The 13162-nt window shown below is 40.7% G+C and overlaps 1 protein-coding gene across 10 annotated transcripts in view; it reads right to left on the minus strand.

Annotated features, from left to right (window-relative positions):
• SNAP91 (synaptosome associated protein 91) overlaps window positions 1-12617 on the minus strand; it is a 143466-nt gene extending 130849 nt beyond the window's left edge. For 4 of the 10 annotated variants that reach the window (XM_032858041.1, XM_032858040.1, XM_032858039.1 and 1 more), the window contains exon 1: window positions 11022-11151. In XM_032858041.1, coding sequence (XP_032713932.1) covers window positions 11022-11151 — 130 coding nt within the window. The other 6 variants (XM_032858033.1, XM_032858038.1, XM_032858036.1 and 3 more) reach the window with 6 other exon arrangements.
• Window positions 12618-13162: the final 545 nt, after the last annotated feature.

Here is a 13162-nt window from a genome sequence, read left to right on the forward strand (position 1 = left end):
TTAAAGAAAGCATTAACCACAAAAGGTATATTTACAGATACAAAGATATGATGTGAAAATTTAGTGTATATAAAATCATATTTGAAGACAACAAAAAAGAAAATGGGTGTAGGCCACAATCAATAATAAGAAACGCTGAGAATTTCCCAGACCAGATAAGAGAAATGAATTCTTAGATTCAGGAAACCCAACAAGTTCCAAAGAGAATAAAGAAAAGGAAGCTACATCTAAGAGAAAGGAAAGTTTCCAAATTCATTCTAGAAGGTCAGCATTACTCTAATATGAAAACCAGATAAAAACAGTGCAAAAGAAGAGAACTGTAGCCCAATATATCTGATGAACACAAATGCAAAAATCCTCAACAAAATATTACTGAGCCAAATCCAACAATATGTTAAGAAATCATTCACTATCATCAAGTGGGATTTATTCCTGGGATGCAAAGCTGGTTCAATATTTGCAAAGCAATCAATGTCATATATCACATCAACAAGAGAGAGGATAAAAACTGTATGATTATTCCAATACCTGCAAAAAAAACCATTTGACAAAGTACAACATCCCTTCATGATAAAAACTCTCAACAAAGTAGGTGTAGAAAGTTCTTTCTAATGAAGTATGTTGAACATATCTCAATATAATAAAGACCACATATGAAACCCACAACTAATATTGTACTCAATGATGAAAAACAGAGAGCTTGTCCCCTAAGATCAGGAACAAGATCATGTTCACTATCACCACTTTTATTCAGCATAGTTCTGAAAACCCTAGCCACAACAATCAGACAACAGAAAGAAACAAAGGTATCCAAATTAGCAAGGGAGAAGTAAATCTTTCACTATTTTCAGATGACATGATACTATATACAGAAAATCCTAAAGACTCTACCAAAAAACTGCTAGAACTGATAAATGAATTCAGTAAAGTCACAGGACAATATACAGAAATCTGTTATATTTCTTTGCAGTAAGAATAAAGTAGCAAAAAGAGAAATTGAGAAAATAATTCCATTTACAATCACACAAATAATTAAGTGCCCAGGAATAAACTTAACCAAGGAGGTGAAAGACCTGTACTCCTAAAACCATAAAACACTGATGAAAGAAATTCAAGATGACACAAAGAACTGGAAAGACATTCCCTGCTCATGGGTTTGAAGAATACTGTTAAAATTTCTGTACTACCCAAAGCAATCTAAAGATTTAATGCAATCCCTATCAAAATATCAACAGGATTTTTCACAGAACTAGAACAAACAATCCTTAAATGTATATAGAACCACACACACACACACACACACAAACAACTAAATAGCCAAAGCATCTTGAAAAACAAGTATAAAAGGTATCACAATCCCAGATATCAAGATATGCTACAAAACTGTAGTAATCAAACAATATGGTACAGCCACAAAAACCAACACATAGATCGATGGAACAGAATAGAGAGCCCAAATAAACCCAAGACTATACAGCCAATTTATCTCCAACCAAGGAGGCAAGAATATGCAATGGGAAAAAGATGGTCTCTTCAATAAATGGTGTTGGAAAAAACTGTACTGCTACATTCAAAAGAATGAAACTTTCTTATGCCATACACAAAAATAAATTCAAAATGGAGTAAAGGACCTAAATGTGAGAAATGAAGTCATAAAAATCCTAGAAGAAAGCACAGGCATTAATTTCTCTGACATTAGTCATAGTGATATTTTTCTAGATGTGTCTCCTAAGACAAGGGAAATAAAAGCAAAAATAAATGATTGGGACATCAAAACAAAAAGCTTCTGCACAGCAAAGAAAACAGTCAACAAAACTAAAAGACAACCGACTAAATGGGAGGAGATATTTGCAAATGACATATCCAATAAAGGGTTAGTATCCAAAATATATAAAGAACTATACAACTCAACATCAAAAAAGAGAAATAATCTAATTAAAAAATGGGCAGAAATCATGAACAGGTTATTTCTCCAAAGAAAACATACAGATGGCCAACATACAGGTATTTCTCCAAAGAAGACATACAGATGGCCAATGTCTACAAGTACTGAACTACTATCTTGTACATGTGAAACAAATATAACAGGTATTTCTCCAAAGAAGACACATAGATGAACACATGAAAAGATGCTCATCAGCATTCATCATCAGGGAAATGCAAATCGAAATCATAGTTGTTATCACCTCATGCCTGTTAGAACAGCTAAAGCCAAAAACACAAGAAAGAGTAAGTGTTGGTGAGGATGTGGAGAAAAAGGAACTCTCTTGCATTGTTGGTGGGAAAACAAACTGGTGCAGTCACACAATATGGCAATTTCCCAAAGGCAAAAAATAAAACTACCATATCATCTAATATCATCTAATAATTCCATTCCTGGATAATTGCCCAAAGAATATGAAAACACTAATTCAAAAAGATATATGCACCCCTATGTTTACTGCATTATTTACAATAGCCAAGATATGGATATAGCCCAAGTGACAACTGATAGAAGAATGGATAGAGATGTGGTGTATATATACACACAATGGAATATTACTCAGCCATTAAAAATAATGGGATCTTGCCATTTGTAACAACATGGATGGATCTAAAGGGTATAATGCTAAATGAAATATGCCAGTCAGAGAAAGACAAATACCATATGATTTCACTCATGTGTGGAATTTAAGAAACAAAAAAAGAACAACAACAACAAAGAGACAAACCAAAAAATAGACTCTTAACTACAGAGAACGATAGAGATGACAGAGAGAGAATTATAGAGAGAAGTACAGAGAGCCATAGAGATGGTTAGGGGGGAGGTGGGTGCAGGGACAGATGAAATAGATGAAGAGGATTAAGAGTACACTTATCATGATGAGCACTGAGTAATGTCTACAAGTATGGAAAAACTGGACTGCTATACAAAAGAATGAAACATTCTTACACCATACACAAAAATAAATTCAAAATGTATATGTGAAACTATATTGTATATGTGAAACAAATATAACACTGTTATATTAACTATATTGAAATTAAAATTTAAAAAAAAATTAGAAAAAAAAAGAAAGCTACATCTACACACAGACACCCACTACAGGACAAGACAAACAAGATTATAAAAGTTGTCACAAAAATAGAGATTACCTAAAGGCAGATAGGCTCATATATGACTTCTTGAAAGGAATAACAGAACCCAAAAGAGTGAAATTATCTTCAAAGGAAAAATAACTGTCAATCCAGAATTGTATATATAGAAAAACTATCCTTCAAAAATATGGGCAAAATTAGATTTTTTTTTTTAGACAAAATCAGAATTGACTACTAAAGACTCACTGAACTCTATCCTTCAAAAGGACAGAGTTCAGAAAAATCTTAGGCATAACAAAGTAAAGGCGAGAAAAGACGTCAAGGAGGATTTACTGACATAAACACTGTGTGTATCGAATAACAATGTCTAGCTTTGTGGGTTAAAACTATGGTAGAATTAAAATACTAGAAAACACAGCATGTAAGTAAGAAGTGGGTGGTTGGGGTAAAATTTCCAAGTTTCTCTTCTTTGGGAGAAAATAAAAAGATAACTGTTTTAGTAGGCATATTAAATTTTTAAAGGTGGATCACTAAAAGAACAGAAATAATACAGATTTCAAACTTCCAAACTAAAGAAAGTTGGAACTCATGTAAAAACTGAAGTGACTGAAAGCAGGGAGGAAAAAACAAGCATGGAGAAGTGGTAAGGGCAAATGACTAATGATCCTATCTGTCGTTATGGTGGTGGAAGTAACAGTAATGACACTAGCAGGGGCAACAGTAGCACCAACAACAATTGTAGAGTAACGGTTAACAGTAACAGGGGTAGTAATAACTGATATTCATTGAACTTTGTGTGTCAAGCTGTGGGCTAGGTATTTTACACACATTATCTCATTTATTCCTCACCAAAGATGAGGTAGGTATTACTATTACTAACCTTTCTTTTACAAATGAGGTTTATTACTGATCTAAAAGCAAAGCAGAGACAGTTCAGAAGGGGATTTCAGAGAGTTTTTAACCACTGAGCACCCACGGGATGGAGAGATGAGGGATAACTCTCAAATTAGTGGCTTGGCCAGTTGGGTTGGCAATGTCTGGCCCCTAACAGCAATCCTGTTACTTCAAGCATGGATCAAGCCAAAGACACAGAATATCCAAAGAGAAGGGTAGACGTGTGCGTATTTTCTTTGGAATGGTGAACTTCTGTTTCAAGAAGCTTGGGTGTGAAAGAAAAACAAGGGACAATAGGTTGGTTGCTGGAAGAGGGCATAGGGTCCAAGGACAGTTGTGTGTAGGTGGCTTTGTTTTAAATGGAGATACTTGAAAATGCATATAAGAGAGATAGAGGAGAGCTTAAAAATACAGATGAAGGAATAACTGACATAGAAAGGAGGAGAGTTATCATTTAAAATAAAAGTGCTAACCCTGGAAGAATAATTAATGATGAGGCCCAAAAGCAAAACCACATGAAGTAGACAACGATGCATCTTCTCTCTCTCCTGAGTAGCCAGGAATGGCATATCACAAAATCCTTTAGGAAACATTAGATCCTTCTTAAAGATGCATAATAGAGGAAGTTTATGTATCCATGGGAGGGCAGGAAGGATCCTCACACGTTTGGTACAAATGAAGAGAGAGCAGGAACCCAGGGCTGTGGGCTTCAGGGTACAATTCTCTCTCTGTCTGTGCTTCCACCCAGCTGCTCCTAGGAAGACATCATCCTGTCTTATAGCTGATCATGCAATTGACACTGGGTATGCCATTCAACTAGTCTTGCCTTTACGAGAAATAAAACCTAGAGCACATTACAAAAACACCTAAGGAAAAAAAGCCAACATTTCCCTTCACAAGCAGACAGTGTTTCTCGGTGAAGAGAAAAAAATTTGCCAACAAGGTAAAACTGGAGAATAAATATTTTTAATGGCAAGAAATGTGGCTTTTCAAATTGTTTAAATAAACTATGCTTATATTTGAAGGCTTAGTCAGTAGCAACTGGCTCAGGAGTTGAGTCACTTAAAATACAACTCTGTAAGGAAAGCATCTTAGGTGCTCAGGGAAGAGGGTTATATGTCACTTCTGACCTTCTTTACCAAGTATTGAAACCTAGATAAGCTCCAAGAATACCCTATCCCAGCATCAATCAATCTGAAGGGAGGAGGGAAGATATTTAAAGGATATTTATTTGTGAAAGCTAAGAGATGGATCCATAGCAACTAAGTGCACAGATTAAATTACAGGTAAGACTTCAGCAGCCATTTATTAAACATTAAAACTCATATGGCAATGTACCAAAAATTGAGATTTTAATCTAAAATGCTGTAAGCTAATATTGCAATTAAGATGTGAATTTACCTACCCTAATATAATTTATATTTTTTCCATATGATCAATTTTTGTAACATTTAAAAAATTGATCTGAATTACCAATTTTATACTGGTTCTAAGAACATAATCTGCCAACCACACTGATCACCAAAGGAGAAAAAAAAAATATCTGAAGTGACCCAAATAGAATTAACATTATAACACACACACACACACACACACACACACACAATTTCTCTGAAAATGTGGAAGTAAAAAGATCCAGAAAAAAATCCTTACTGTTCCACTAGCTAACATAAAGTCTGCTTAATTATTTTAAGTCATTTCTAAAGCATGCTCCCTGCTATTATCTGAGATTCTTTGCCACTCCTCTGCTTCACCTGCTCCTACCAACCCCTGAAACTCATAGAATTTCTCTGCCCCACTCCTGGCATGCTGAGTGTTGTCTGGGAAAGTCACTGGACCATACAGATAGGACCCCTTACAGATTTGATGTATCAGTGATCATCGACTCAAAGCTTTTTCAAAAGTGTATTTCCCCCAGCTCTTCCTGACTGCCTAAAAAATACTATCTCCATGCTTGGGCTGGGTCTTCTGGTGAAATCAAGAAGAAACATGAGCATGCCTTGTTATAGAAGAATGAGAGGTATATTTAATCAATATTAAATAGTGAAATGAGAACAAATGGAACAAAAGTAAAACATACTTACAGGAAATTAGTACATTTCTCATGTTGAAACTTTTGGTTCACTAAACTTTTATACATTGATACATTGATCTAATTAATTTTATTCAATAATCTTTGCTTACTTTTTGGATCTGTGCACTACAGAAATCTTTATTAAGTTATCAAAAATATAGGTGTGGTATCAACTGAATTGGTGGGCAAAAAGCATTTCTATAAATCAAAATATATTTTATTTTTACTAAGGGGGCTGAGGTATAGCAAATAAACTTAAATCTATTGTAATTAATTAAATTTTAGGATTAAAATTTCATTCTGTTTACTCATAAAATTCTTTTTTTTTTTTTAAGATTTTTATTTATTTATTTGACAGAGAGAGATCACAAGTAGGCAGAGAGACAGGCAGAGAGAGAGGAAGGGAAGCAGGCTCCCTGCTGAGCAGAGAGCCCGATGCGGGACTCGATCCCAGGACCCTGAGATCATGACCTGAGCCGAAGGCAGCGGCTTAACCCACTGAGCGACCCAGGCGCCCGACTCACAAAATTCTTAATTACATATATTTTATGAATAAAATTAAAGCAGCAGGTATTTTGTGGTAATTTGCCAAAATTTGACTTGAATCAAAACACAGTCCATGGGCCGCCTGGGTGGCTCAGTGGGTTAATGCCTCTGCCTTCCGCTCAGGTCACGATCCCAGGGTCCTGGGATCGAGCCCCATGTCGGGCTCTGTGCTGGGCAGGGAGCCTGCTTCCCTCTCTCTCTGCCTGCCTCTCTGCCTACTTGTGATCTCTGTCTGTCAAATAAATAAAATCTTCAAAACAAAACAAAAAAACCAACAAAAAAACACAAAACACAGTCCATATCTCCTATTACTTCTACCAGACATTCTAATAAGAAATAAAAATCTTTTAATTAAATAATTAATTTGGGGGAGAGAGAGAGAGAGTGCTCGAGCAAGCAGGTGGAGGGGCACAGGGAGACAGAATGTCCAGCCGACTCCCTGCTGAGCATGGAGCCTGATATGGGGCTCAATCCCACTGCCCTGAGATCATAACCTGAGCCGAAATCAAGAGTCAGATGCCCACCTGGCTGAGCCACGCAGGTGTCCCAAATTTTACTTTTTTCTTAATTTGGGAGGACAGGAATCATTTATAAAATGCCAGTCAGTATTTCTTAAACATAAAATTCAGAACCTGAATCATTTGCTCATTAGGTGGCATAAGGTCATTATTAAAAACCCTCAAGAGGTTTAGAATGAAAAACAGCATTATGATAACCAATCTGACTTTTCATGAGATTTGGTTTGATATTAACAGTAATATCTAAGTTTGAATTTTGATGATGTTAAAGAGGTTGTTTTTTTAAAAAAACAATATAGCATATATAGAAACTGTTGGTAAAAGCTACAAACAGAAATGAATCATATACTAGAGCTGCCAAACTTTCCAAGTTTCTTCCTGCAGGTGTTATGTTGGGTTGACTCTATTTCTTGGTTGGTCTTTAGTGACACAGCACTTGGGTAGATACTAGGTGCCTTACTGGATCTTACTATCTTATTACTTGACTTGAGCTATGGTTTATGCCATCAACTACAAAACAGAAAAGGAAAAGCCGCTAAAATGTAAAACAGTTTTAACCAAGAAGGTAAATACTTGCTGAATCCTGGATGTTTTTACATGTTACCAAATAGGTACACAAAGTTACCAGGAAAAAGAAACAAGGATGTACAGGTGCTCCTGAAAAAGTGATGTCAAACTAACACTGGGTCAGATGTTTATCAATGTTCATGTGCAAGTGGCAACATTATTATAGTAGAGAATGGAATAAAAGCTTTACATAATCCAAAAGTATCTTAAGATATATAACCATTTTTTAGAATATTAAAAATATTAATATTATTTTAAATTCAATATACCTGTTGATTATGGTGAAGCTTTTCTGCATATATTTTTCTGCTAAGAAACTTAACTTATTGGAAAAAAGGGGGGAAAATCTGAGACTTTATGCCTAGAATTTCTTTATCTCTACCTTCTCACCATATATATTTCTGCCCCCAGATGTTAACAAATCATTCCTGCAAATGTTTAAACCATATATCATAAAGCACAATTTTATAAATCACCAGAATTAAGAGTAATTTTCCCGGCCTATCAACCTACAGAGCAAAAAATTACCTTTTAAACTAGTACTTTAAATAAATAATATTTGGAGCTCATTCAGTTAACCTAATATCTGGGGGAAAAAAATCATAAAACCATAAACTTTAATCTTATAAACTTCCAGCCTAAACTCCTAACCCAAAAATTATACAACAAATTAAAATTTAAAAAATTTTGGTCTCAGATCCCCAGCTCTACATTGTGCTCTTTTCCTCCAAACTACTATTCAATATTTTCAAAACTAAAACATTATTTAAGAATGCTTCGGTGCCTATAGGAAAACTTAGTTATGTGTTTGCATGTTCTAATAATAGGTGTGATTCATTTTTATAACTGGTGTTACCGAAAACCTGTGAATAAATTACTAAGGTAGCCAACTGTTATTTAAAAGAACTTAACAAGGAAATCCAAGCAAAGATGCCTTCTTACAATGCATATGAATACAATATTTCTATTTTCAAATTTTCTGTATCATTTTTCAGTAATGTGATATCAGACAGTAATACGATATCTGTCTTTCCAAAATCTGCCCAAAGGTTGTATTTAAGTGCAGTTAACTTATTGTATTACTTATTCAAAAAGCAAAACATCAAAAAGAAAAACTAATACTTTTCAGTACTTGTCTTTCACTCATTTTTTTTAACTGACTGAATTTAAAGTTCTTCATGCATGTCAAAGAGATTGCAATAAGGGTGTGGGTTGTGCTCTTTGATTTCACACAAAGTCATACAAACAGGATGGGTATTTTGGAAATTAAACCATTCAGGCTAATACTGTTCCTCCCCCCCCCCCAACAGAAACTATGACTAAATAAACCACAGACAGCAGTGAAGTGCAGTGGTTAAAAGCTGTTAAAGTTAATTACCTTCCCTGAACCTGTTAAGTAGTGATAAATTAATAATATAAAGCCCAGTGTCTGGCATATAGTAACTGCTCAATAAATGTTTAACTGTTACAATTATTCACATTAATAATTCAATACCAATTCCTGCTTCATCTGCTTTCTAAATACAGAATCTCCCCCTTACGTTCCACATCTTCAAAATCACCCCACTCACTAACATATGCTGGAGATACTGGAAAACCTCCCACCTTGAAAATTTTTAAAAGGCCATCCAGATCTAAAAGATTAAGGTGACTAAATATTTAGATATGGAAAGGTGAGTCTTTATCCAAATGTTTTAATGAATTGCTCAAATCTGTGAACATTCTGTGAAATGTATCGATATATTGATCCACCATTTTCATAGCATTTCGTAAATCCATTACCTACAGCTTTTTTATTACGAGTATTTCCTAGACTGACACATACCTTGAAGACATGAGTCACCTTTCCAGAGTTGGGGAAACTGATGGAAAGATGGCTAAATGATTCAGCATGCTGCAGCAAAATGAGCTGGTCATGAATTTATAATTTCCACTTCTGTTAGGTGCCCTGGCCCTGGCGGCCTCTTCCACTCTGTACTGTATATATAACGCATGATACCATACCAACAAATTCTGTTAAAAATTCCCTCAGGAAAGGAGTAATGCTGTTTTCCTCTCAGACAAGCCTCTCAAAGCAAAATTACTCAATTTTACAACACAACAGCCTCACAAGGCTGGACAACCCTTATAATGTCCAGCTGTAAGCTCTATCAAGCTGTGCTTATACACATAATAGGACTAAAGTCAATTCTAACACTAGTGCCATTTTCTCAGCTGCACAAGGCAGACACTAGGGAAGGCCTGAAGCAAAAGAAACCCAGAAAATGGGCAAAGGAAGCCAGATGGGAAATGGGTATGGCTACACTTGTGTCTCTTAGGCCAACACTGACCTTTACCAACAAATATCATATCAGAGCAGATCCTGAGCATCTCAGAAAGACTGAAAAGCTGCTATAGAACATATTTTGGGTACATGTTTTTAAATGGAAAGCCTTTTTCGAAGTCCCTATTTGTCCTTCAATAACAAAATATTGACTGTGATAATCCAATAAAAAATTTTTATCAGAAATCCATGGATTCCAAACTAAATCAAAGCTTTTTTTTTCCATCAAATAACCAATAAAAAGAAAAAGCATTATGAATGAAATGTTTTCTTGTAAAAGTGCACCATCTCGAATGCTGGGAAAGCACATCCATTTTGTGACCACAGCAGAGTCATTCTGCCCAGCAGTTTCTGAGAAAGGGACAAAGAAGTGTGCCAGGATGTGTAAAATGAAATCGCCATTATCTCTGAAGTCCAATTTCCTCATTCAATAGCTTGAATTTATTTTGGTTTGGTGTGGTTACATACAACATACACTCACACACCCACACTCACACATGAAATCTCAGCAGCCACACTGAAAAAGAAGACACTATTTTAAAACTATTCAAAAATGTATTTAGAAAACTAGGGTGACAAGTTTGACCTTTTAGGATTTCATCTTTCTTAATCTTTTCTTTTTGGGAGCAGTATATGACTCTGCAACCCCTGATTTCCTGTAACCTGGACAAAGGGGTGGGGTGTGGAGAAAGAAAAAAGGAGGTGAAAAGTGCCTAATCCAGAATGTACAATTCATCAGTATTTTATAGTATTAAGACACATAGTTTTGTTTTTGCTTTTTTTCCTCCACCAAGACCTTGGAGGTCAACAGGAGGAAAAAAAAAAAAAAAGGCTCATACACAAACAAGGTTTCAGAGTTGACCCAAGGCAACACCTCCAGGTCTGGAGATTTCGAGCTCAGGGGCAGCCCAGCTGTGACTTCTGAAAGCTGCAGCATTATCTACAGCAAGCCCAGGCCGCACGCCGGCATCCAGGGCGCCTCTGCCGTGCGCATGTCCCACTTATATAAAAAGATGCTTACAGTCCAGGTGCTTTTTCTTGGGGCCCATCACTTCATGAGTGGTGGCTTTGCAGACCGCTCTCGCAACAGCGGAGCCTGTCACGCTGTACTGAGCGGCGGCGATCCGATCCGTAAGCGTTTGGCCCGACATCTTCTCCGGCCGCGTCTATCACCTCCTTTTCTGCGGGAAAGAAGGGGAGATGGTCCTGCTTTAAACCCGCAGACCCTACCCTCCGAGCACCCCGGGCCTGCCTCCTCCAGCCGCACGGCGGCTCTCTTCTCCTCCGTCCCCGCCCTGGTACCAGCTCTAGGAGCCAGCAACGCGCTAAGCCCCGATGCTGAGACGCGATCCAGAGGGGTCTCCAACAAGAGTAGGTCCGTCACGGAACCCCAGCACGGGCTCAGGTCCCAGCTTCGTGACACCGTCCGGGTCCCACTCGCCCTGCAGCCCGCCTCTCCCCTCCGCCGCCCGCCTGTCAATCTGCACTTTGCCTGCAACCTGATCCCCGCGTGTCCGACCAGCCCCGGCGTGCGTCGGGCTTATTCCCTGGGCGCCGCGCCCACCGGGTGCCCACCTCTCGCTTGCCCGCCGCGGCGTTTCTTCCTCGTAGCCCGCAGGCTCCGGGGAATGAATCGGATACCCAAGCCCTGACCGTTTCCCTCCTCCTCCTCGCGCTGCTGCGGCAGTGGGCTCGTCCTCCCTCGGGCGCGGTGGAGATTATCCTAGCGTTGCGCCATATTATGCCCTCGCCTCCCCTTCCTTCCTCGCCACCGCCTCCAAAGCGCCGCCGAGGGCCTTCGCCCGAGTCCCCTCCCCTCGCCCCCAATCTCCGCCGCAGGGGCCGCCCGGGGGCTCTGCGGAGGCGCCGGAGTCTCTCGGCGCCTCGCCCTTCCTGGCAGTGGAGCAGAGACGGGCTGACAGCCCAGCCCAGCCCCCCGCCCGCACTCGAGCGCGCCGCGGAGCTGTCACCCAGCCGCTGCCCTTCTCCGCGCCCTAGGATTATCCTCTCCGGATCCGCGCGCTGCCCCGGCGCGGGGGAGGGGGCCACGCCGGGGCCGCGGGTACTCACCCCGCCCCAGGAGCGGCGCCTTCAGCCGCAGGATGAGCGGCGCCTGGGCCGCCGAGGGAAGCCGCGCCGGGTGGGTGTGTGCGGCCGCGCGCGGACCCGGTGCCCCGGGGCGAGATGCCTCCAGCCCTAGCGCGGCCCCCCGCCCTCAGCTCCGGGGTCCCTGCGCCCGCAGCCCGTGGCCCCAGGAGCCTGTACCCGCCCGCCGCCGCTTCCTCCGCCAGCGCTGCCGCGTCTCTCTAGCGATCCGCGCCGCGTTCCCATCCCCGCCCCCACCTCAGCTGTGGCTGCTCCAACGAGTCAGGTGACGGCGGAGGACTAACCCGGGCGAGCTCTCCTCCGAGCGCCTCGCGGCCCCCTCCCAGCTACTCACACACGCCACCCCCAACACACACCCCCGGGACCGCCGGCTTACAGGCAAGGGGGTGCCGCTCGCGAGCATCCCCGGCCAGCGCGAGACGAGAAGGAGGCGGGATGGCAGGGAGGCCGACACCCACCAGCCAACCAGCCTCCGCCAGGCGCCCAGCAGCCCCTCCGCCGGCTAGACCCGCACCCAGCACGCACTGCGTGCGCGCGCACCGCGCACACCTGCCGGGCTACTGCGGGATTCGTGGAGGGCGGCGGGGGCGTTCGAGCAGCCCTGCGGGTGGGCTCTTCAAGAGCTGCTGCGAAGGCCAAGGCTAGCGCGTCGTCGCGCGCAGCCGGGCAAAGCCCAGCCCTTCTCTCCTCTACATTCAGTCTCTGACACGCCCGGCTGTCGGAGGCAGCCGCGGCCGGGAAGGGCAGGGCGATTTAAATGTCAGATTCTGCAAGCCAGCCATGCCATTACCTGCGTCTCGGCTCCTTGATCTCCTTTACTGTTTCAGCTGCAATTGGGAGCTAGGGTGGGCAGGTGATTCTAGCCACTTTGGTCTTAAACGGATACAGAGGTCTACTGCAAGCGCGAAAAACGAACAAAGTCATCAATCAAGGCCCAAATTATATTCACAGTAATTATTTGGGTGTGTAGGGAAAACTCTTTGTATCCTTAAAAAGTAACGTCTACCAATTAAATATAGTGTCTGAATGTCTTAAGTATATTCGAATTGCATAGAT

The sequence above is a fragment of the Lontra canadensis genome, unplaced genomic scaffold (assembly GCF_010015895.1).
Source record: "Lontra canadensis isolate GAN:19392208 unplaced genomic scaffold, GSC_riverotter_1.0 scaffold14, whole genome shotgun sequence".
NCBI lineage: Eukaryota > Metazoa > Chordata > Mammalia > Carnivora > Mustelidae > Lontra > Lontra canadensis.